This window comes from Chamaea fasciata, unplaced genomic scaffold (genome assembly GCF_029207755.1).
Source record: "Chamaea fasciata isolate MVZ Bird 193981 ecotype frontalis unplaced genomic scaffold, bChaFas1.0.hap1 SCAF_5, whole genome shotgun sequence".
In the NCBI taxonomy this organism is placed as follows: domain Eukaryota; kingdom Metazoa; phylum Chordata; class Aves; order Passeriformes; family Sylviidae; genus Chamaea; species Chamaea fasciata.
The window spans coordinates 58,374,900-58,401,068 of record NW_027094090.1 but is presented as its reverse complement, the minus strand read 5'-3'; the positions used below and the strand labels follow the sequence as shown (position 1 = coordinate 58,401,068).

Here is a 26,169-nt window from a genome sequence, read left to right as displayed (position 1 = left end):
ATTTTTGGCTGGATGTCAACATAGGCCACCAGCAAATCTCTCTATGATACCACCTTCCCAGAAGTTTCAGATACTGTTCTCCAGTGGTTTTTTGATCCATGGCCCATCCCAAGGCTCACCTCACTATACTTGTATTATCCTGTCAACCACAGCCCATGATGCTCAGTAACTCAGCCCTCGATCAAGGCAAAGTCCTGATTCTCCTGTAATATCATTATTTATAAACAAGTGTATAAATTAATGTGTGTCTGTGGCTGTTTAAGTCTTGTTTTATATTTACTTAATACCACATCTCAACTGCTTTTTGTAAAAGACAATGAAAAAAATATTCTGCCTGCCCTTTTCTTTGGATAACCTTGAAGCGTATGTGTGTGCATGTTTGTTCCAGCTTTCTGTGGAATGGTGTCTGAGGATGCCAGCTAAGGGCCGCAGAAGTCATTCAAGAGACTTCACTGTCCTGACCATTCCTATATTCAAAACAATTCCCTCATCCTGCTGTGGAGGTCAGTGCATCTCCTAAACCAAAATCCATGATGCTCCCTTGGAGGGACGTTCCCTAGATCAGATAAGTCCCGTTAGGTCAGGGTGAGGAAAAGGAGCCTTCCCCCAGGATTTTTTGGTTGACATACAAATGTACCCCAGTTCTCCTTCCCCAGTTGGCCCGTTGGCCTCCCTGCCCTTTTCTCCCTCATATGTCCCTTCCCTAGAATGTTCTACCTTCCCAGAGTCCCCATTGGTCCCCATTTGGTGCAATCCTCCACCCCTGTCCCACCACTGGTCTTCCTAGTCCCTTACTCTGCCTCTGCACCACATTCTCCTCTACCCATTGGACCCTGCTCTTTACGCCACCCCTGTTAACCCATATATAAACCTCGGCCCCACACATGTGCCTTGTCTTTGTCTCTGGACCCCTTCACGTGTGGCTGGAATAAACCTCCTCCTCCGTGGAACCCCATAGAAAGACCCTTCCTGCTTCTTTACTTTTCTGGGCTCACAAGCTATCCGGTTGTGTGTGGGAGAGCATGTCTGTGATGCCAAGTGACTCCTTAGCTGGGCACGCTTCTGGAAGGTTGCAGCACCCTACCACTTCCACCTGCCATAACATCCTGCTAATGCACTTTCAAAATATGTTCCTACTCTGACATGACTCTCTCTCCTGCAGAGAGAATCTGTGACAAGTTTGCAAATCAAGCTTCCCCTCTGCATCTATCAGTAAAATCAGTCAAATCCCTTAAAATGTAGCAGCTGCCATTTTCTCGCAATATTAAGGAGAGGGGGAGGAGGAGAGGAGGGTTAGTATTTGATTTTCTCCTTTTAGCTGGGCACTTTTGTTCTCCATGGTGATGTCTTCTTACTGGTATTTCCCGTTTCTTTGGTTGCCTGTCAGTGACAGCTTTGAGTGATCTGCAGCTGACAGCACAGCAGCTATCAGTCAGGAAGAAGCAGGAAAGCCATCAGGTGCCCACATTTATTTTTCTATGGTTGTACTGAATGCTCCAGACTACCATCTTTCTTACAGGGCAGTTGACATCTCCATGTTTGCAGACATTGTTCCATTCATGTCCTGTAGATAAATGTGATGATAGCAGCTGCCTGTGTTTCTCAGATAGCCTGAAAAGCAGAAGGATTCATGAACTTATTAATTTTAAAAGGAATAATAAATAGTAGTCGTCAGGCATCAATGTTATGTAATATCAAGATAGACTACCTCTGCTCATCAAAGCAGGCCAGACTGATAGGTGATCAGAGAGGATGTCAGTAGCAGAAGTGAGCAGTTCTGCAGGACTGTGCAGCCTGGGACCACAGCTATTGTATGAGTTTCATGTGGACTTTCCTTGCAGCCAGGTTTTCACAAGCTATTCTCACTTGTGTATTCAATGTGGGACATCAGGGAGCAGCTGCTTTGCATGTTGTCCTATATAACTGAGTTGCTTCAACTTTTCTCAAGCTTATTTTGGGACTTACCCAGAGCTGAGCAGAAGGACAGCTCTCTTCTCATAATGTCCCCTTCTGCAAGCAGAGCTACTCTCTCTTCCATCTTCTCCCATGTGACCCACACTCACATTTGCCTCTCACAGCCTGTTTCTGAAGCTTTTCCACACAGTATCCCCAGCAGCTCATAAGGGGGAGCAGTAGCAGATGGGTTCCTAGAATCAAAGGAATTACCATCTGTTATTTCTCTTCTCAATTTTGTACACTGCTGGCAAAAATTTGACTGTTTCTCCTATTCTCCCTTGATCCTCTGCTGCCCAGTTGGGCAAACAAAGGTAGGCAAATAGCAGCAATCCCTCTTGCCTTTCCCCCTGCTTGTACCAGGAACTGCTGTAGGAAGGGTAGCACTCGGCACCCAAAGGTAGCTGTATTCCCACTTCATATACTCCCCATGCCAAACTCCATCTGCTGTGCCTTCTGAAACTCCTGATCATTGAGAAGGAATAAAAAAAGCCTACCAAGACAACCTCACAGAGACTCCTAATTAACTTTATCCCCCTCCCAAATGGTAGCACATATCAGGAAAGGCTCTGGAACTGTCTAACTCTCATCTTCCACCGTATTAATGTTTCCCAGCTAGATACATTCAGATAGCTATTGTTAAAATACAATACAAGACCTTTCTACATATCTGCATTGAAGAGACTTCATTTTGAAAGGAAAACGTTTCACCCAAAAAACCCTTACCATGTTCCCCTCCAGGACACCTACAGGAATTCAGTCCTGTTTTGGAGACTGTAAGGTCAGGGTTAGAAACTGTTCCATACTCATGATGTCTTTCTAGTTTGCAGGTTTAGTTAAGAATCCATCTCTCCTGGACCTCAAAAGTTTATTCAATAATCTGTTGGATTTTTTTTTCCCTTTTGGGTTTGTAAGAATAAAGCTCTTGATTGTAAGGAAATCTGGAACAAAATACCAGCCAGTCTTGATTTGGCTCAGAAAGCATAAAGCAAATGACCCCAAATATTACAGCAAAACAAACCACAAAGAAAATACCCTTAGAAAGTTTTATGGGATTCAATTTTTTTTTAAGGGTTAGCTGTCACGATACAAAATTCACATTAAATAATTTTATGCAGTACCTGTTTCAGCTATTGCAATCCATGTCTGTAGGTTGAATAATGGGATTATTATAAGAAGAAGCATTTATAGTATAAATGCAATTATAGAGAAAAATTCTAGAGAGGATTTTAAAGTAGTTAAGTTTGCTGTACCCTGCTTTGTTGTAGAACAATCATTTAATCCAAGATGTACCAGAAGTGATTGGGCAAATTCCCACGGAAGCCAGTCTCCAGTTCAAGATCTTAATCTCCTAATTGGACTTTGACTCCTCTTTTATCTCAGGAAAAATAATTGTAGCTTTGATCCAGATGCCTTCTTTGTAATCCATTGTTTTAGTGTTTTGAATACACACCACCCATTCCGTATTAGGTATTTTGATAAAAACCTAACAAAATCTAAGTCTACATGATAGTATCATAAACCTGGCATCTTTCCCAAATGCCACACTCACTTAATAGAAATGTAATGTAATTTTCTATGTGATGTGTGTTCTGCATTCATTGTAATGTGTGTTTAGAAACTGAGTGCTGAAATATTAGCCTACAGTTCTTGAAAAAAAAATCATGACATCTTATGCTTTTTTTAGTATCTGAATCAAATTTTCTTCAAATTATCAACACAGCATAACATAAAAATTTCAGTTTCTCTCTCAGTGATCACTGTCTGAAAGTGTTTTTAGTCATTGATACCCAATAAGGAACGTAAGACAAATGCTAGCTTTAGTAGAAATAAGTGCTTTTTGATGCTATATTTAATAGGTGCACTGCGGATTCTAGGCTTTCAATTTCAAGACAAGACACGTTGTTATAGAGAAATTCATTCTCTCCTGCTAATGACTTCTAAGGAGAAAAACATGGGATCATAACCTGCAGTCTGATTCTTATTTTATAACCAGATCACGTTATCAAATGTGGGATCTACCTATTATTCTGGTTTTGCCAGGTGCTTTTGCCCATGCTGTGGTGGTAGGAAGAAGCACAGGAACTGAGCAGCTCTGCACATCCACTCACTCCAAAGATGTTGGTGGTGACTTGACATAATAAGAGGAAGAAGGAAACTGGAGGAATAATGTATAACCTCATTTCACTTCCCAGAAACACACTAAAGATGAGAGAGAAATTGATTTGTGAGAATCTGGAAAAAAACCAACAAACCAGAGGGTTTGAAAAGTGCCAGAATAGAACTGCCAAGAAAAGAGGGCATTGTCCTGTCCCTTTTGGCATTGAGGACAGCAGCTGGCTGTGGGCGTAAGCAGCCAAGAGAGGCTTTGGGCACCTCTGCTCTGTGGAGGGACCAGGTGTTCCAGACAGAAAACTCCTTTGGTCATCCCCACAGGTGCTTTACCCACCTCAGGAGGGTCACCGCTGACAGCTTGGTGGCAGTGTGACAGCTTTACCCAGGGTGCTGGGGAGTAGGGGGTGGGCAGTTTGGCAGCCCCCAAGCACTCAGATCTCAGGTCTGGGGGATGTCAGTGGGGCAGAGCCCTCTGTAGCTGGGCTGATGGGGACTATGAGAAGATGAAGTGAGAGGGAGTGACCATTACAAAGAAGGGAAAGCCAGGGACTGTGGATAGCAGGCAGGCCCCGAGGAACACTCCAGCTACTTGCAATTTTTGGAGTATTTCTGCTGTATATCTGAGATAAAGCATGTTCTTCTCCTTTCTCCTCTGAGGTTTACATCTGTTCAGTGAGGAACACTGTGACACTGATTTATCTAGGCTGAATTGCTGACAAGTTGTTTGCACAAAGGATTCTTAGTGGGCAGGTCTTCCTTGTGTCACAAGAAAGTGCACAGTAGTTTAAACAGGCATAATAATCCCTTCGGTGCTCCTTTCAACCATTTTTATTTGTGTTCTGAGTTTCTGCATAGAGTAGAAGAGCAGTGTCCTGGATCTCAAGCCTGGGGGCAATGCTGTCAATTAAAAGACTCAGCTTACATTTGTGGAGGTGAACCAAGATCCATGTGCAACACTCACTGAATGCAACACCCTTTCAGGCTGAAATGATATTATTCAGTATAACAGTTATAATTCACATTCTTTGCTGTAGTCTGTAGTTTTTCTGTATGCAAGTATCGTTGGCTGCTGAGTTATTGCTGACTGTATTTTCTAAATATCCTTACACTTAATTTTTTGTAGTTGTTTTTTTAAACTCATTTTTGATCCTCTAACCCATGCTCGCTACACACAAAACATCCTGCCAACCATTTTTGTGCAGCCCTTTTCCCTGATTTCCATGTTGAAGTGTTCTGTTTTACTCTATTTTCCTTTCAGGTTCCATATGTTCTACACAAGTAGTTTTCAACATTCAGCTTTTTGGAGCCCAAAATTATTTTGGCAGAATTACAGTTTCCTGTATATCACATTTAAGTTCACCTGATAATAGGCTTAAGAAAAATATTAAAATTATTTACTTTTGCAAATCCTTTAAAGGCAGTTCACAGAGGACTCACATAAGGACACTGGTATTTGAAAGCCTTTCTTCTGAATACTGACACTCATTAATCAGAGAAACATCACTACTTTTCATTATATGCATTATTGTTTAATAGCTCCTGTGTTTAGTTTCTCTTAACATTCTCCATAAACTAATTTTCTTAAAACCTATTACCATCTCTATTGGACTAGGATCTCAAAATATCTTTTAAAATTTCATTTTCTTCCCAGTGTTTCCCTTTTATCTCTAGGCTGGCCATTCATTACAAAGGTGGTGCTTATATTCAGTGCTCGAGAATGATGAAGCTTTGGCAGTGTAACAGCCACTTGTTTTTTCTCAAACCAGAGCCAGCACAGTTCCCTCGGTGCTTTCCTGTGAAAACCTTTGAGGCCCTCAGGGAAGCCTCCAGGCTTTACCCTGGAAGAATCTACCTTAGAGCTTCTCCACCTAGGCTGAAAGAAAAGACTTCCCCCCCGGTGCCCTGCAGAACTATTGCCAATCTACCGTAGATTGCTTCCCCCACTGGCCAGTTGACCCTGCCCACCCCAGCTGTTCATCCCTCATCCCCTCTATAGGTCACTGCCCCTTGCCCTGCCCTTTATACCACCCCTGTGCCCTCAGGTCATTGGCTGCTGACCCCTTGCTTAACCACTGGGCACCGCATGGTCTGGGTCTTTGATCTCTGACCCCTTCCGTGTGGAGGACGCAATAAATCCATGCTGGAATCCTTCATACAAAGTATGAATACTTCATATTTCCTCTCTTTCCTCTGCTGAGCTATCTGTAGCGTGTGTGTGTACATGGACTTGAAATGATTGTTCCCGTGGCCTTACTCTGAGCGGCTTCTGAAGGAGGTGCTTCGGGGAAGGTTGCAGCATTTCTACCATCTTGCCATGCTGCAACAACTGGTGCCTGAATGTTGGGGCCCTTTGTGAGCGCCTTTGAAAGCGTCTCCACTGGGCACTACCACTGCATTTAAAGTTGCAGCCAGGTGCTCCAGTTCCCTGAGGGGAAACCCCAATTTTCCAGAGAAATTCCTGAGGGCTGTGACTGACAATCCTCTGGATGATTGAGAACATTGAGGACCAGTTGTGTTAGTGGAACGCCCATGAGAGGGTTTTTTTTGGTGTTTTTTTTTTTTTTTTTGTTGTTGTTTGTTTGTTTTGGGTTTTTTTTGGGTTTTTTTGTTTTTTTTTTTTTAATCCCAGAATGGCTTTATATGTGGGAGGCATTAAAAAAATGGGATTTTAATCCCTTGTTGCACGAGAAAACTGATCCCACACCCAATCCCAATCCTAAGGATTTCCCTGCTCTGTGTGCTGATGGGGGATCCCCGAGGGGATCCCACCCATGGGATTATCTCCCCACCTTTGGGCGAGCTTGGGGACAGGATCCGCCAGCATGGATCCCAAATCCCATCCCAAATTTTATTTTAGCATCAACCTGGATGGGATTTAAGAGGAGAACATCATTCTAAGGAAACGTCAAAGCCTCCAAGGGGATACCACAGCAGATTCAGGTGGGATTTGGGGCCACTCCAGAACACCAGGAGCTCAGTTCAGGAATAAATTTGGGATTGGCCAAGAGCAAACCCCAAGCAGAAATCTGGGAATGGGAGCCCGGGAATTCTGGGATGAGGCTGGATGATTCCATGGGCCAGCAGCAACAGAGGTGGCTCTGGTGCCACCAGCACCACCACAATGTCCTCGTTGCTGTCGTCCCAGTTGCAGATGATGATGTTGCTGCCCTCTCTGTCACTGGTGCAGATGTGGTTGTGCCATGACATGGAGGGGCCGGGCTCTGTCTGGAATTCCCAGCAGGATTTGGGATGGCTGGGGCCCAGCTCAAGGTCACATTCCAGCCTCAGGATTTTGAGAGACACCTGGCTGCCCTTCTCCACGCAGGGAAGTGGCCGCTTGTACCGGGGGAGCAGGAGAGACTGGCCCATGTGGATCTCCTCGAGGCTGAGTGAGACACTCTGGGTTTTGTGATAGATTGGATCATCTTCCAGGTTGTCCTCTAGGGCCACCTCGACTTCAGGGACATCTGTCCGCCCTGTGACGCACTCCCCCAGCGCCCGCAGCCATAGCCAGCAGTGCGTGCAGTGCATGTGCTCACGCAGCTTGGGGGGCTCGGGCTGCAGCTCCAGCAGTGCGCCCTTGATGAAGGGCTGCACGTCCAGCAGCTCCTGGTTGCTGCCACAGCGCTGCAGCCTCTCCACCGGCCTTTCGGTCGCCTCCAGCCACAGCAGCGTCTCCTCTGAGCCGTGCAGCTCCTACACCAGCCTGCTCTGGCCATGCTCCGGCCTCACCTCCCGCAGCACCTGCAGCTCCTCCACTTCCCTCTGCTGCAGCTGCTGCAGCTGCTCCCGCTGCTCCTCTCGCCAGGCAGCCGCACCCTGCAGCCGCCCCAGAGCCCCCTTGAAGGCGCCGCGGAGCCGCCGCAGGTCCCAGCAGAGGGAGCACAGCTCGTCTTAGAGCCGATGGCTCTCAGCACGGAGGTCACGGAAGGGCATGTGGCGAGTGTCCAGCAGCGCGCACACACGGCACAGAGCCTGCTCGTGGCGTGGGCAGTAGATGCTGCATATGCAGCTCTCCTCAGGATGGCTGGTTTCTGCTGGAGCAAAAGAGGCTGCAGGAGGTTTTGGTGTCCTCTAGGAACTGCTGCACCAAGCCCGCCCACAACCCTTCTACCTTCTGGAACCTATGCTTCTTCCTGTGCCACCACTGGTGCTCCTCAAAGCATCTGGCACAGAAGAACTCCTCGCAGCCTGAGAACCCCACCAATGCCACCTCAGCCCGGCAGTGGCTCTAGCTGCGCCCATGGGAGCTCCGTATCTGCCTCCGGATCTGCAGGCGGCTGCGCAGGTTGGAGAGGTGCAGGTTGTCCATGGCCGGCGCGCCCGTGGCCACATGGCACAATGGGCACTGCTTGGTGTTGCTCAGGTAGCCGGAACACAGCGTGTGCTTTTCTTTTAATCACTTGGGAAAAGGTTATACTTGTATTTCAACAGGTAGAAGACCTCAATAAGTTCCTACCGAGAATATCAAACTATACCTACAGTCATTGCAAGAACACTGAGATGACCAGCAAGAGGAAAAACCCAGCAAAACCCAAAGAAAAGACAGAGCGAATACTCAGTCTTTATTGAATCTTGCAGCCTTTCACAATTTAGTTCTTTTCTTGTAGATTTGTTTACCGGTTATTCTCCAAAAGATGACCCCTGCTTACCCCATGCAGCCTCTTTGAAATCTTGCTCCCCACCAGGAAATAAATAGTTCCTCAGCTGAAACACCATGTTAGCTTGAGGAGGCTTGCTATGCTAGCACCTGACATTGCCGTAATTCGTGACCGAAAAATTATACACAAGAGATTTATCCATCAATTTGAATCTGACTACAAAAATGAAATTAACTTCGGGGTAAAGGAAATAGAATAGCAGCCTCAGTATTTACCCCTGGGGTCTTAAAAAATGCTTGAGAATTTAAAGTGCTAGTTGAGTAGGCAAACCAATGCTACGTCTTGGGCACTGAGTCAGCTGCTAACAAATGTTAATAGGAGCAAGCATACAACACCACAAAACCCAGCATCAGTAGGCTTTTTACTGCTTGCCCATGGACATGGCTGCCAGGACTTTGAAAGGATATGCTGCTTCAACCTTTCTTTGCACTCAAAATCTATCCACACAAACATCCAGAAGCTGAGGGAGCAAGTAAAGGACTTAAAGGTTGAGAAGAACTCAGATTAGATCAATAAACTTTTTGGATGGTGGAGGATGACAGGATGGGTTTCATCTTTTGTTAAAGAGATTTTGTGGGTTGTAATCATTGTTTTTATCATTTTAATTATGTTTTCTGTTGCTTTTATCTTCTTTTTTGCCAGAGTCAGGATTAAATTCTCAAGATGACACTTTGTGTTCAGACTCAGATGTTTATTAATTCTTATCTATATTATGGTCTCACAAGCCATGAGTTCTACAGCACTTCTATCTAACAAAGTAAAAAATGGCTTCTATCTCTTTGTCTACAAGGCCTTTTAAGGATAAACTGTCCAATTAAGAAATGACATCTAAATTATTTTTACTTTTAACCCAATAACCAACCACGCCCGGTCTGCAATGTGGACTTTTTCTAACCAATTACAAAAAAAACACCTAAACCCATGAAGAAGAAGGTGAAAAAGAAGGACTAGCCTCTTCCCTAAACCCCTCATCTTGCTTTATATATATTTCTATATTCTGAAGCCTTAAACTCTTAAGTTTTCCACCATGTGATATTACACACTTCTATTCAAACTATACACCCATAATCCCAGTTCTATCATCCAGTTTTGGAAGCCTTTGCCACGGCTTCAGGTCAAATGCAATGTTTTCTTGGGGGTCAGTGCCTGTCAGCACAGAAAGTCTAAAATTCTCACTGCCCAGAGTTCCAACAGTTTTCCTGTTAAGTGTCTGCAGAAATCCATTGAAGCAGTCTTCCTAGCAAAAACAACAGGGGAGTTGTGGGAACCTTTGAAACCCTCAGGGAAGCCTCCAGGCTTTACCCTGCAAGAATCTACCTTAGACCTTCTGAAGGAGACCCTTCTAGGAAGGTTGCAGCATTTCTACCATCCTGCCATGCTGCAAGACTTTTCCCTTTCAGTAAATCAATGCCATTTTCACTAACAATGACAGATTAGTCCTCATATCTTTCTTTTTCCTGTTGTTTTTTTTCCCTTTCGGCCATTCTGGTGAGCCTGCCAAACACTGCTAATTAGCAGTTGCATAGATTTGGGCTCTGATGCTCTGAGATGCTCCATACAAATGGACTCACAGGGATGTCTGTGCATGCTGTGGGTGCAGATTCAGCCTTCTTCCATACAGTATGGGCTGCTTCTATAGCTGCATTGTCACTAAGGCATAGAACCAATAATTCATTTCATATAGGTCATTAAATGCTTCTTAAATGATCTGAAATTTAAATAATATCTTGTGTAAGACTTGAATTGCATAATTTTCCCTGTCCTTGAATATCTAATTGTCTAAAAAAATGTGTAATCAGTAATGGAAACTATTATCCTTAGTTTAGGAATCCGCTAGTATCATATGTCAGGAATTCAAAGGAATTCAGTTTCATGCCCATGAAATGAATGCAATCAGAAGGAAGCTTGCTTTATGACGGCATATGAAATTACTTTAGACTTGGTTGAAATATTCATGTGAAGGTGATGCACAGGGCAAAATGAAGGACAGATAACAACGCAGGGTGATATGCCGACCTTTAATAAGACCAGGGCATGCTTTTTGAGCTTGGGGGTGGGGGGCAGAAAATTTAAGAACATTGTAGCAGGACCTAAACCAGTGTAAGGTGACCACACCAGGGCAGTGGAATTATTTAAAGTGCCAACATAATTGTTTTAGGGCTATCTGCACTGATAAGTGAGCTCCTAAAGGTACCAGAACTGTGACTGAGACCAGAGCTTTGCTGGCACCACTGTACAGTAACTTGAATCCTTAGTTTATCATAGGCACTCCAGAAAGACAGAGAGGAGGTCCCACTCCCTCTGCTATGAAATAATCCCTAGGGAATAACCACCTTTGGGTCATGGTGCAGCACCTCCTTCTTTAATGAAGACTTTGGCTAAAACTTAGATGCTATTTATATTCTAAGATCATCCATCTTTTCTCATCTCCACATAGTCAGGAATCAGCCAAAACCAGAGCTCCTGATAACAGGGAAAGGAACTTGAATATTTTTCAGATCCATCAGTGACCTTAGTAGGCCATCATAAATACAGATGGAGGGTCTTGACAACGGAATGTAGGGGCTGGTGTTCAGGCCTAAGAAAAGACAGAGAAACGAAAGGTGGGATTCACTCAGTTAAATATGTATGTCTGAATGTGTCCATGTGTGTGCTGCCCAGCCCAGGTGTAGTCCGTGCAGAGAAACTGACAACTGACTACAAAAGTCCCCTGACAACTGGGGACTTTTCAAAGAAGACTTTTAAAGAAGTAGATTTTTAAAACAAAGACAAATATCACTAAAGAAGCCAAGTTTGATATTGCTTACATTTAGGAGGCAAGAAGAGGAATAAATGGGCACTAGTCACAGCAAATCATGGGTGTCTTGGTGTATTCAAGTAGCTTGAGGACCTCACAGTCACTGTGCACTGCTGCACAGGGCACCACACCTGCCCTTCACACTGCACTTCCCTTTGAGGTGTTGCAGAAAAACCGACACCAGATTTCCCCTCTGGGGTGCAGATGTTCAGATGTGTGATGAGGCTGCCCTTGGGTTGTGAGTGAGATTATCAAGCAAATGATGTTAAGTGGAGACACACCAAGGCTTGATTAGCTGCAGGTATCCTGTTGCTTCAGCCAGTTTCCACACTATCCTTCACCCAACCACTCACTTTTAGCACTGCTCTCAAAGATGTTTGTTTTCTGATCCATTCCCTTGCTCAATAAATGTTTCCTTGCACAGTGGCCTAGGTGCAAAGTTGAGAAAGACTAGGTTAGGCTTGTAAAAGCTCTTGAGACAACATTTTGCTTCTCCTTTGAATTTTGGGCTTTTTTTCCCCCTTCTGATTTGTGGAATTTCTCACTGTCTTTTAAGAAAAGGATGTTGAGGTTAGCTGTATCATGGGAATTTCAGTTTGGATGCTGTTCTCCTCCCTTTTGACATTCAGTCATCGATGAGAGCCGCTCACTCTTCTCACCAATTAATATTCACACTTCTCTCCTATTAATATTCACACTTGCTTCTACAGTAGAATTTTTTTTTTTTAATGTGCATTTCAGAAGTGATTTTCAAGCTAAAAATTGACAGAACTTCCATTACTTTGCTTGCTTCTTCCACATATGCTCTCTAGGCAATGAGAAGTGTTGGTGCAGACTGAATTACAATGTATTAGTAATGTATGCATGCACATATATTTATAAAATTGATATATGTCATATACTGTATGCATTGTTAGTGCTTCTATTTGAAGATCTCAAAGAACTTTGCTGAGCAGTCTAATAATTTTTACCTATTTCTTAGTCATGGGGAAGCCATGGTAGAAAGGGGATGTGACTTGTTTAAAACCACATTATCAGGTCAGAAGGAAAGGGAATCTATGTCTTTGATTTCCAATACAGTACTGCATTGGTGGGCAGCGACATCCATCTTCTTACAGGTAACTTCTATTTAAAACAAACACCTCCATTTGGAAATTCTAACCCAACTGTCAACCTTTGAAGGAGCAAATTTAAAAATAAAAAAGTCTGTAAAACATGAAAAACAGGTCCTGCTAGTACTTAAAGCAAAACTTGACCAATATCAGTTCAAGTCTATTTGCAGACCATAGTTTGAAGAAACAGTAAATTGGAGTTTAAACTCCGAAAAAAAAAAAAAAGGCTATGACATCGATCCAGGATGAACTCAGTCTTCCAGTTCAAATATGTAAAATGCGCCTAATCTGATGTGTTAACTTTTTACTGGCAGGCTTTGTAAGAGATCAGTTACTGTCTGTCTGCACCACTCCAATTTTATGCTGGACAAGTAGCATCTGTCTTTCTGCAGCCAGCATAAAGCCAGCATAAAACTGACATAATCTATGCATCAGGTCCTCCGGTTAATTTGACAGAGAGACAATGGTGTGACCGCATCTGAGCTGAATCAGTTTTGTCCTGCTGTCTCATCAGTGGCACTGAGACCTTGCGCTAATGATGATGGAAGAGCAGCCCGAGCCCAGCACCCCGACCCCGCTGCTGTTTCGCGTTCAGGTTGCCTTGACCAAACCCAAACGCACTGCTTCACCGAGAACAGGGCAGAGAGCAGGTAACTGCCTTCCCAGTTTCCCGAAATAGCAGGGGAATACTTGCGGCCGCCCCCCCGCTCCCGCAGTTTGCTGGGCTGCATCTCGCTTTCTACTTATCCGCGCACCGCGGGCGCTGCGGCCATGGCTGCAGCACGCTGAGCAGAACCGAGAGGCGCTGACACGGCGGCGGAGGGGCGGGAGGGGACCGGCAGGAGCAGCCCCGCAGGCGCAGCGCCGACATCCCGGCGCGCCGGGGCCGGCTCCGCACCGCTCCGGCAGCTCTGCCGCTGCCGCCGCGCCGCTTCCCCTCCCGCCCGGCGGCAATGCCAGCCCTGAGGACGCTGTCATCTTAAAGAGCGCAGGGGAGGGACCGTGTGGAAGGGAGGCGGCGGTGCCGGCGCCGCGGGAGGAGGCGGGCGCCAGCAGCAGCATCTCCGCGGGAGCCGCCGCACGAAGGCGCGCTCCCGGCCGCCCCGCTCGCCGCCCCGGCCTCCAGCGCGCCGCCGCCTCCCCGGGGCAGCGGGGCTCGCCCGCTCGCTCGCCAGCCCAGGCGCCCCCGCCGCCGGGGCCGCCGCAGGGCCGGGGGAGGCGAGCGCGGCCTCGCCGCGTCCCGGGCGGCCGGCGGGGGAGGAGGGGGCCGCGGCTGCGGCGGGGCGGACCGCGCTCGGCGGCGGCTGCCGCAGGCGGCCCCGACCCCCGTCCCCGGCGCCGCCGCCGCCCCGGGCCGGCCGTGCCGGTGCCGCCCCTCGGCCGCGCCCGCCCCCCGGCTGCCTGCTCGGCGGCGCGGCAGTGCCGGCGGGGCTATGGCTGCGGAGGAGGTGCTGCAGGGCGCAGACCACTACAAGAGCGAGATCGAGCGGCTGACCCGGGAGCTCTCCGAGACGACCCACGAGAAGATCCAGGCGGCGGAGTATGGGCTGGTGGTGCTGGAGGAGAAGCTCACCCTCAAGCAGCAGTACGATGAGCTGGAGGCGGAGTATGACGGCCTCAAGCAGGAGCTGGAGCAGCTGAAGGAGGTGAGCCAGCCCCGGCTTTTGTCTGGCCCCGGGGCCGGGGGCTGCGGGCAGGTGCGGGGCGCCCCCCGCCTGTCCCTGCCCGGCCCCTGCAGGTGGGAGAGCGGGGATGCGATGCGCCGGGCCCGGAGCGGCTGCGGGCGCCGGGGGTGGGGAGGAGGGGTTTCCCGGGGCCGAGGATCAGCCGGGACCGTGGAGCTTAAGGACGGATTACACGAGATCGCAACCCCCTTGCCCTGAGAAATTTCCCCGGGGTCGCGCTCCGGCTCCTGCCGCCGGCAGCGTCAAGTTGTGGGAACAGGCATTTGCGGCAGTGGAGGGTCCCCCGATCCTACCTGCACCGCATCGCCCGAGGCTTTTTTAGGAAGAGCAAAGGGAACTGAAGGATGAGAGCTCAGCCAACGCAATGCATAAGGAGTCGGAATCTCTGTAAACAGCTGTCTGCAGTGCGTGAGGAGAGAGACAATTCCTTTTGAAGTTATTTATAGACCCGCTTTATTCTGGCAGTGAGGGGAACCGCTGCCGTTGGGAAAGGGGGGGGGGGGTATACAACAGTCTCGAGGTCACCCATCGTTGGAAATTAAACTTCTGCGTCATGCTGAAAGGGTGAAGTAGTTGATTGGAGGGGTGATTTGGGGTTATCTTTCAAATGTGTTTTTGTAACACTCAAAGTATGAAGTAGGTGGGTGTTACACCTTACCTTTCAGCTGTGGTAAACATGACTCCGAAAAATCATCACCGTCCCTGTGTTCATCCTTAAGGGAAGTAACTTGAGACTGTTAACAGTGCACTTACCTGGGGGATATGGAAAGGGGGTGTGTGCACAGGTATGCAGCACTCACAGCTCTGCACTTCATGCTGTTTTTGTACCACCTCAGAATGTAACTGACTAGGTTTTGTTAACAGAAGGTAAAGCATCAAACAGATATTCTCCCAAATATAGAATGTATATTTTTGTTCCACAACAAAAACCAAAACAAAACAAAACATAACAAACATGCTATGTAGAATGTGCAGAAATTCTGTTAGAATTAATAACATTTCTCTTAGAAACCATGAACATATTCCATAAGGAGGGAATCCACTTAAAAAACTTATTTATGTTTATATTTTTTAGAATACTAACTGATGCCCTTTTAGAAGTATTTTTAATAAAATAAAGGTTTCGTTTTACTTGCAGGTAAATGAGTTATGCTGCAGACTTGGTTCAGTGTCCAGAAGAGTTGAGAACATTATATTTTCAATATGAAGAATAAAACTGTTTTTCAGAAAAACCTATTGATCTCCTTAAACTTGATCTCTGCCTCCCTGCCCCGCTGAGCCCATGGAGCAGGCTCAGGACTTTTGACACCAGTAATCCCAGAGTGAGGGATAGAGAGACATAATTTGGCACTGGCATGGAGGCAGTGCTGTTGGAAATGACCTGACAGTAACAGAGGAACAGAATTAAAAGGAGAAAGTGCAGTGCAGTTTCTAGGGGAAAAAAAGAAGAAGGAGAAGATGAAGAAGGAGATAAGCAAAGCTACAGCTAGCTGTTATCCCACAATAATCATGTTCAAAAGAAGAGTGATGAGAAGTCAGGATGACACATGGTTGCGTGTGGCCACAGACAGAAGAGATAGTGCAAGGAACTGAGTTGAAATTATGAAACTAGAGGGATTAATTAATACAAGTAATTGAAATCAAAGATAGGCACAAACTCTCTTCCTGTTTACCTCTCCTTGAAGTCAGTGGGGTTGCATGCTCTGCAGCCCAGAGTATCTCCTGTGGGGCCATGCCTTCATGCTGTGCCAGCCACAGCATGGATACTGAGGGGATATTCACAGAGGGAGGAACAGGAGAAATCCTGTAGCTTGCCTGATGCCAAGAAAGAATGGAACTTCCCAGTTCCCAGTCCAGACCCAGGGCTCTCAATTCCAGAGCTCTCCTTAGCAGCAGGTACGGCATTTCCATCCCTCACCTAGGCTGCAAGCAATTTTTTTCTTGCTTTTAACCTTTATGTAGCAGAAACCACACTGATTCTTTCTGCACATGCACCCTGTAAAGGAGAATTTTCTCTTAGCCCTTCCTGTTGCTGTAATCTGTTTTCTGCTTCTGTATTAGCACCTCCATTGTGACAGTTCCCTCAGCACAAGTCAGACCTGTAACACAGACACAAGCAAATGGTGCCTCCGACAGCACCAGTGAGGCAGAATTCAGGTAGTTCAGGCAAATTATCCTGTGAAATGTAGATGTGGGGCTGTAGGGTTCTGTCTGAAAGCCCTTGAGGGGGCAGAGAAGTCCAAAGACACATTTTTGTTTTAGTAAAGCACCATCCAAAATGTGTGGAGGAGGGTTTTTGTGTCCTTACTCCAGCAGGCCCTTGCAAGAACATGCTGCCCAATGGTAGGACATCAAATGCCAAGGCTGACTGACTGGCTAAGAGGAACCTGTGCTTTGCTCTTATTTCACTGCATTTGCATCCTCTTTGAAGCCATATTGGGGCATAGCAATTCGGCCTCAGGTCTGTGTTAGAGTAAGTAGTTCCATTCTAAGGAATAGTAGGTGCAAGAGGGTGGCCACGGGATTATGTTAGGAGAATTACCTCTTCTTCTGCAGACCTCCTCTGAACAGATTCAGTTACTGGGGTTGACTTTTTTTGAGACAAGTCTTAATTTTTTAATAGTTTTATTATTTCTTGTGTTCTGTAGTTAGGACCTTATTGTATTTATTACTCAGTTGAAGAGCTGCCCATCTTTAACTACTGAGCCATGGTTTGGCGGGCTGGGATCTGAAGTCTTCTCCCATCCCCTTTGGCAATCCAAAACTCCGGTGGACTTCAGCAGTCCTTTTCAATATAAATGGCAATACCTCAGCTATACAATAATTTCCATTATTGGAGAGTGAAATGGGGAACTAAGGCCATTATAGGATGTTGAAGTAAAAGCAAATTACAATATATTACATTAAATATTAATACTTGTATACAGGATATATGCTATCCATCCTGCAGTATGAATTGTTTTAGTAACCTCTGATGTTTCTTCTGCTGTGTTCAGAGGTCTCTGCTTTAGTCCAAGATTTTGATGTTTTGGGCCATGAGATAAATCTATGTTGCAAAACCACTATTACTTAAAACTTTATTAATTTTCATAGGGTTTGCATTGTTTTTTCTTCTCAGTCTGAAAATGATGTTTCTCCAGTCAAGTACATCTCAGTCTAGTAGAATTTTGGATCTTTGGTGCAACACTATAGTTTCAGGGCCCCTGTTCAGAATGTTACTTTAGCTGATGTGCCTTTTAATTTTAATAAAAATTCAGAGACTAGGACTTGTTGCTGTTAGCCGTGGGATTGAAGGTAGCTTGTTTTCATTGTCTTGCTGAGTTGGGAATTTACTTACCATCATATTTTATGTAAAACATCTTCCCGTGGTTTTATTATATCTGGTCTTACATGTTCACACTGCACTTGCTGTAAGAATAATGTGTATTGTTAGTTCTATTTCTTTTAATGGAAGTGTAAAATGGCTCCATGTTGATCTTGTTGCCTGTTTGCAGTAGCTGTCCCTGCTTTGGCATGAGGATCCCTTCCAACCTCAGCCATTCCATGATTCTCTGAGCAGCTACTGGGCACTTGTGGTCTGTAAAGTTTTTAAAGCAGAGAAATATCAGTCACATCTGCTCATGATCAGATGGAGAAGGAAGGCTTTGGTGTCCAGTTCTTCAAGAGTTAGGCCTGGGAAATCCTAGCAGAGATTTCTCTTTGGGGATCAAATACTGAATATGGAAGCTGTTCCTCTCCTTGACTCCTTTTCTGACTAATTTAGGCAATATCTCACTTGGTTTCTTGGCTTTTATGTATTTCATTCTCTGGTGATAAACTCTTCTGCTGGGTTGCACATGCCACTGGGTATGTTATTTCCAGGCAGTTTGGTGCTTGCTTTACTTAAAAGCAAGTTATCCATGGTAAGTGATTGGAAACCAGGCTGGTGGTGAGTAGCCCTGTCCTTGGCAGGTGTTTGTTTTCTTTACCTTGCAGAAATGTTGCATCAATGATTATGAAGTGCTTACTTCGTTTACTAGTAAGGCTTCCAGAAGTAATTCTTGGTCTGTGTCTGAAAGGGTTTTTTGAGGAGTAGAGGTGAAGGTCTCTCTGGCAGCTTCTTTTCTGTTCCGCTCTCTCTTGCACTGTTTCAGCGCAAGTGACTCAATCTCCATCTCTCCTCCCTTGTGACGTGACGCTGCCCCTCCAGCTCCCCCACTGTTCTCCGAAACCTCTCGCCCTTCTGCTGCCTGAATCACCTCTGCCTCTTCCATCTTTGAAGTGTACATTTGGTGGGACTTCTCTGGATCCAAAAAGGCTGGAAGAGGGGGGAGACTCCTCCCAAGAAGCATCCCAAATACAGCCCTCTTAAATGTGGATTCTTATACCCACCTGTCTACATCACAGGATGCTTAGGAAAGTGTGAAGCAGCTCATAAATCCCACTGAGATGTTCTAAATTCTCCCCAAAGCTGAATGTGTTCCAAATACGGAGCTTGGGATGCCATCTCAGTATGTCTTTACACCTCCTTCCAGTGACAGCATCTGTGGGCTTGTGTCAGATGAGGCGAAACATTTTCGGCGTCTCATCCTGATCTCATCAGTTCGTCCTTGGTGCCTGCTCATGTTGTATCACTCAGGAAGGCTGTGCTGCCCAGCACCCAGCTCAGAGATGGGGACATTCAGGCAGGGGACTGACTGACTCACTGGGGGTCAGGTCTGTGGCAAAGGATTTGGGAATCCTTGAGGACAGTAAGCTGAATGTTGGACAGCGATGTGTCCTGACAGTGAGAATTCTAATGGCATCCCGGACCTTTAGTAGCAGATGAAGAGCTGATAAATTGAGAGAAGTGATTATCACTTTCAAACTGGCAGTTGTTAAACCACATCTAGAAAACAGCATCCAGTTTGGACTCCCTTAATATGAGAAAGACATGGATAAACTGGATTGCATTCAGCAAAGGACCACCAAGACGGTCAAGAGTGGAAGCACTTGCCCTGTGAGGAGAGGCTGAGGGGTCTGAGCTTGTTCAGCCTGGATATCACATCAGCCTGTCCGTACGCACAAAGTGTATTGAGGTGCCAGGGCTAGGCTTTTTGCAGAAGTGCCCTCTACCTTTAGTTGGAGGCCTGTCACTAGTGTTGTCCCCCATGGGTTAGTACTGGGTCCAGTATTGTTTCAACTTACTAATCAGTGACTTGGATGAAGGGGCAGATGCCTCCTCAGCAAGTTCACTGCTGGCAAAGCTGAGAGGAGTGGCCGACACCCAGAGGGCTGTAAGCCCTTCAGAAGGACCTCGACAGAGATGGGAAAGATGGGCACAGAAGAACCTTTTGAAGTTCAGAAAAGGCAAGTGACGGATCATGTACCTGCGGAGGGATAACCCCATGCATCTGGCTGGGTGCTGACCTGCTGGGAGGCAGCTTGGTAGAGAAGGACCTGTGGGTCCCACTGGACAACAAGCTGTCCATGAGCCAGAAAAGTGCCCCTGTGGCAAAGAAGGCTAGTGGTGTCCTGGGGGCATTGGGAAGAGCGTTGCCAGCAGGTTGAGAGAGGGGGTCCTGCCCCTCTGCTCACCCCTTGTGAGACACATCTGAGGTGCTGTGTCCAGTTCTGCACTCCGCAGGACAAGACAGACACGGAGCTCCTGGAGCAGGTCCAGCAGAGGGTGACAAAGATGAAGGGACAGGAGCATCTCTTACAAGGACAGGCTGAGGGAGCTGGGTCTGTTCAGCCTCGAGAAGAGACAAATGAGAGGGGACTTTATCAATGTCAATAGTATCTAAAGGGAGGGTGTCAAGAGGATGGACCAGGCTCTTCGTGGTGGTGCTGAGAAATAGGACAAGAGGCAAAGGGCAGAAATTGTTGCACAACAAGTTCCACCTTAACATGGAGGAGAACGTCTTTACTGTGCAGGTGACCAAGTCCTGGAAGAGGATGCCCAGAATGGTTGTGGAATCTCCTTCCCTGGAGGAAGGGACGTTGGACTAGCTGACCTCCAGTGGTCCCTTCCAACTGCAACCATTCTGTGATTCTGTGAAGGGTGGGAAGACAGGAGATAACTAACATAAATTGAAACTACAGAGGTTCAGACTGAATTTAAGGTAGATCTGTTTCCCCGTGAGCACAGGCAGTCCCACAGGTTGCCCAGAGAGGTTGTGCAGTCTCTTTCCATGGAACTTTTCAAGCCCCAACTGGATACAGCCCTCAGGAACGTGGTCTGAGTGCAGAGCTGGTCCTGCTGTGAGAGGAGGTTGCAGTAGGGGAGAAAGGGGGCAGACAGTCATGGCCTTGAGCAATGCAAAGTCTCTTAAGGGTGCCCACTGTGCATGGTTAAATTTGAGTGGCAGGTTGCTGTGAGTTACCCTGTTCACAGTAATGTCCTGCCTGGAAACAATGACTGTCAGCAGGCCCACAGCCTCACTTCGTGCTTGAATTTCATTTTCTCTTGCTTTTTATTAAGTCTGCAGTGACCTGGGGTTACTAAGTTTGATGTGCTCATCTCTCAGCAAGACAATCCTACATCCCCTTTCTGCCATTCCTGCCCCTGTTCTGGCTCTCAGCTGTGCAACTGTTCATACTGTCACAGCAGGGTAGGAAACTAACCTCAGTTAAAAATAACCGAGGAGGGGTTGTTGCTGTCTGTAACCCAGATTGGTTTCATCATCTGATTCACAGTACCTCCCAGTGAACTGTTTTACCTTTGCCTAAAAGTCAGCATGAGGAGAGGAATGAATGTAGAGGGAAGAGGGGGACAGGATGAGCTGCTAAAGTGGGTACTGCTGTTAAGAGAGATGCTCATCAAATTACATCAGGATTGATTCCTCCAAGAGGAAATGAATCCTGTGCATTAGCCTACAGAAAACATAAGCAGCTGGATTCATGTTAGGGGAAATTAGGACTATTGTTGGAGCTTTGGCAGCATGCAAAGAAAAATGTAGAGGAACCTTTTGTATTTTTTCCAGGGACCTGTGTTCCCAGTTGCTCTCAGTAATTGTGTTGTATCCTTAGCAGCCAGTACAGATGAACATGCAATATTAGTCCTCCTATAATAGCCAGCCCTTTAGCAGGGATGGTCAGCTTTCAACGCTGGGGGCTCACATATTCACAAAATAAATCTAAACAGACTTCAGTTTGCTTTCTCCCAATAGGCAAATGGTTTTCTTCATTTTACTCTTTCATCAAATAAATCTCTTCCTAATCTGAGCGATTCTGATTGAATCAGTCATCTGGGTTGAACTCCTCAGAGATAAATGGAAGTTACAACTGAGTTTTATGTCACGGAAAAGTAAATTTTCCATAGATTTTCAAGGAAATATTGGATTAGTACAAAATCTAATATGGCTGATTGAGGTGTTAATGGGTGAGCCAGACATTATTATTATGAACTACTTCCTGTGTAAGGCTTACAAATGTAAAATTGGGGGACGTAGGAGAGATTTTAATCTGAAAGTCCACATCTGTTTGGATTTAGGCCTTTTTATAGTGGATTAGAAAAGAAATAATTTGCTACCATCTTTTCATCTTCCTTTAGGTGAAATACTTTTCCTTCCCTTCTGTGTTGCCTAGTGGATTTTCTTTCTCAGGATGTGTGTGTGCAGTCTGTGTACACAACAGCATTCAGGGTGAACACCTGGCTTTATTGAAAGTGCAAGAGGGGCTAAACAATGGTGGAGAAATAAGATTTGACATAAACCAGTAATTTGTGAGGATTCATCATGGTAAAATGAGGAGCATTTTCAAAGTCACTCAAAGATAGAGTGAATTTGCACCTGGGCAACTTCTATATACCTTATGCAATTGGCAGTTTGAGAAAAATATGTGCAAGATCATGAGTTTAGTGGCTGTATTGAGGGCTTTTAGAGGAAGAGCTTTCTCCTTGAGATTGAATGTGTTTTGTCTTCAGTACCTCATTCTCATGTTTTTGCATCAGTGTTTTCTCCATATGGACAAGGAGAGTAAAATCCGCTTGCTCCTGCTTCCCTCTCGTCTCTGCTACACTGCTACACTGGCTTTGCCTCTGTTACAGATTTTCCTTCCTTCTTTATCTGATACCTGAGGGGGTAATATTTAATTCAGTACAATTCTGTGCTGTAGGTTTATTTATTCATTCATTCATTCATTCATTTATTTATTGGGAGGGATGATTTTGAATGATAACGGCACAGACTGAAAAGCATGCATTCATTTCTGCTGAACTGTCTTACATTTGTTCCGTGACTTTCGTAGCCCTCTTCTTTTCTCATTTCCTTGAGAAATCAAAACCACTCATTTTATGTGGGAGGAGAGAGAGTATTTTCCTAATTTAGAGGAATTGATACAGTGTGTAGAGACATGAATGTGCCCTTTGTCCCTTTATCACTTGCATCACTCACAGCAGATAATTATGAGGAGAAACCAGCAATTTTTTGTACTGTACTGTGAATGCAGTCTGTGAGTACAGACTGGCTACAGATGGAAGTAGGTGGGACTAGTCAGAAGGTGAAGAATGTGCCTGAGCAAGGGCAGGTGCCTAAAGCTGAAGTAGGCAGGTAGAAATTAAGCTAGGTTGCAGATTAGTGTTTTGTGGGGGTCTCTACTTCTCTGCAGAGGGCAGTATCAAAAATAATTTTGAGATTATAGTATTTATGTTTCTAAATTTCTTTCACTATCAAAGTTTAATTAACTTGATAGTTAAAAGAAGAAGCAGGCCACTGTCCTAAATCTATGGTTTTGGGACAGACCTATGAGACATCAAAAGGCTTTCACTAAGACTGAAATGTGTCCAATCCCATTTTCTTCATCTCTCTTGGGGTTCCTCCCTCTCTGTCTGCAGCCTCATTCTTGTACAGTGTTTGTCTCCTGTTCATGATGGTTTATGTACTTTTACATTTTTTTTCCCAGTCTTTGCCCTGTATCTTACTTAGTGTTCATTTGCTGCTCTCCAAGATGTGGAACTGAATTTTTTATGTTAAAGAGCCTTTTTGTCATTGTATGAATGTAAGAAATCTGGCCATTTTTGGCAGACTAGGTCTTCCACACTACGCTCAGATGTTCTAAGGACATGAGGGGTTCCAAGAAATATTTCGAAATGTTGTTTTTGCATGGACTGAAAATGAAACAACCAAGGATTTGTCCCCTCTGCTTTGTAGCAGCCTCACCATTAAAATCATCCTTGGAAAGATCACTTTTCGGGCAGCTTTAAAATCAGATTGGCTGTGTGGATGCATAGGAAGAAGACACCTTTCCATAAGGCTTTAGGAAACTCAACCCCGTTTAAAAAACAATACTGCATGGTTTCTGGAATTGTTTGTTTAAGCCCAGACAAGACAATTGATGCCCAGTTAGGTTAGGTAATGCACTCAGACCTTTTGATCAGCGCTGGGAATGGGGCCCATTATCCACATGATGCTGCTGGTACCTTCTCCATCACCCCTGCTCCCCTGAATCACACCTAAGTTACCTCTGCACTGTCTTCAACCCATCTACACAGCGAGTAGTTCTCTAGTAGTGATAGGGACAGCACTGTGCTGAGCCAGGAGGCATGAAAGACATCCTCGGTTACCAGAGTCAGTCACCTTTCACTTCAGTCAATCGCCTCTGGGGACATTCCAGCTAAATTATATAAACTTCATCTTCACTTCCTGGTGGTTTGGGGTTTTTTGGTCTGTGTTTGTTTTTAATTCTGTGTTCTCTCAGAGCTCACAGGTGACACGCAGGTAGCAGGGGCATTGACATGCGTTTGGTTTGTACTCTGGGAAGTCTGTCAGCATCAAAAAGGCTTTCCTTGGATGCCTTAGTCACTCTGGATGGATTTAAATGTCAGCGTACTGAGAATGAACTGCGAAGTGCTGTTTGTCATCACTGGCTAATGACTAATTCCCATGGAGGGAAGCTGCTAACAGCTGCAGTTTTAACTTCTGTTTTGGATACTTGGAGGGGGAAACCCAGCTCCTAGTAGTCATAAAGCTGAGACAGGAGGACAAAAGCAAGCTTTTAAGGGTAAAGATAGGAATTTGGGTCAGGCAAAGGGAACAGGTGGCTTGGTGAAATAATTAATTTATAAAAGCTTGGCTGTTCGCCAAACGTGAACACAGCATGATTTGGATTTTGTCTCCTCAGGACTGGAGTAGACATTGTCTACTCACATCTACAAGACAAGGTGCAGGATGCCAGACTGCACTGAATCCTGGCCCTGCCCAGAAAGGTAGAACTCTCAACCTTTTGACATTTGAGTGTTAAGAGAACTGGAGCATCTGGTCTGGAGGCAGATGGAGACTTCACAGTTGGGTTAAAGTGGCTGTGTGGTCCTTGCCTCTGGTTCTCAATTTGATGGCTAAGCCAAGATACTTAACAACTGTATTGTCCAGCTTGAATCTGTGATTCTCTTTATTAAATACGTGCTCTCAGTAGCTTGTAGTTCCTATAATAAATAGTATTAATAAAGACAAGCTTGTGGGACTTTGTTTTTTGAAGTGAGTAGGAAAAGTTTTGCTCATACCCTGAACACCTCATAGAGCTTTTACAAATCATTCATAGTTTGCATGGTTCTGGATAATTCCAGGTGACTGCACAGCAATGGCAGACATGCAGGCCTCACCTGAGTTTAGTTGAAGGGAACATTTACACTGTCCTTTCTTTCTTTGAAAACTGCTTGTCATTCCCACCTACAAACAGGAAAGATTGGATTTTCGCATCCCATGTGAAGAAGGCTATCTCTAACAATATACCCTCTATTCAGGGTTGTGCCTAAGGGTCATTTATAGCAGGTGTGACTTGAAGACCAATGCTGAAGTCCTGCCTCTATGGGTAAGTCAAAGATAAAAGAGGTCAGTGATTTATTGTTGAATCTCTGCCTACAACCTGCTGGCAAACAGCACTGTCATCAAGATGCAAGTGATAAAATGTGTTACAAGCTGAGAATTCAGATTTCTTCCCACCAAAGTATGAAGAACTGGCATAATTATAATTATTGTGTCTCAAGCATGTGATCTTGTTCTTGCAGTTTAATGAGTTGTCATAACTCTGCTGAGCTTCTGTGACTGCTCATGTGCATGCACTTGACCAGCCCCAGATGTGTAAGAACGAGGGTAAAAAAGCCCCACAACCAAACACAGAACACAGCAGAAATTGGAAGGAAAGATTTTTCAGCTGACATGGATCTTCCATCTGCAGTAAGCTAAAAATGTGCAGTAGATCAATTACTAATCCATAAAATCTTGGTCATAAATCTGGGTCCTTGGTGACAAATTTTAGGGTAAATTGTAAGGATATGGTACCAAGGAGTCCTCTGTGAAATAAAGTGTATGATATATAACATTAGAGAAGAGAAACAGAATTTAGATGGACTATAATTGTCTGTGTATACCAATAACAGAGATGGAGTCTCGTGGCTTTGTTAGGAGTACATTACTTTGGGCATTAGGTAATTCCATTTCTTGGGCATTAGGTAAGCTTTTCATTTCTCTGCCAGATAAGGGCTGATGGTTGCCATCTGGTAATAACAAAACTTGCACTTAAGATGCTGTAAGCTCAGCTGGGTAAAAATAGTAGCAAATCTGGAACAACACAGTTGAGGGGCAACATTTTTTCCAAATGTGCTGAATTTAATGTTACAGTGATGCTGTAGATTCTTAGATGCTTTCTATTCACGAAATAAAATCCATATTAAAGTAATAGAACTGAATTATCAAACTTAGATCAGATTCAGAAATTTGTCTCCAAAGTCTGTATTTCATTTGTATTGGAAAACATTTGGTTTGCTTTATTAAGCAGGCTGAGCAACTTTGCATTGAAAGCTATATGACTTCTTTTTGCCCACATGCTTTGAAATTACAGGTCACATGCCTGAGTGATTGTTGTGATACACACGTAGACTCCTGGCTTTA

General features: G+C 45.2%; 1 protein-coding gene and 1 long non-coding RNA gene across 13 annotated transcripts in view; one reads left to right on the top strand and one right to left on the bottom strand.

The window, feature by feature from the left end:
• Positions 1-1,472: 1,472 nt before the first annotated feature.
• LOC136289764 (uncharacterized) lies at positions 1,473-14,770 on the bottom strand. The gene is made up of 3 exons (XR_010720863.1): positions 14,617-14,770; positions 1,966-2,147; positions 1,473-1,611 (listed from the first exon to the last, which is right to left on the bottom strand). It is a non-coding gene; the product is annotated as an uncharacterized lncRNA (long non-coding RNA).
• The window catches only part of LOC136289762 (protein bicaudal D homolog 1), a 274,544-nt gene continuing 262,002 nt past the window's right edge, over positions 13,628-26,169 (top strand). For 4 of the 12 annotated variants that reach the window (XM_066183858.1, XM_066183855.1, XM_066183857.1 and 1 more), the window contains exon 1: positions 13,889-14,284. In XM_066183858.1, coding sequence (XP_066039955.1) covers positions 14,072-14,284 — 213 coding nt within the window. In that variant the 5' untranslated portion in view covers positions 13,889-14,071. Of the gene's footprint in view, positions 14,285-14,645; positions 14,814-15,461; positions 16,495-26,169 lie in introns of those variants that run through there. The other 8 variants (XM_066183865.1, XM_066183864.1, XM_066183863.1 and 5 more) reach the window with 8 other exon arrangements.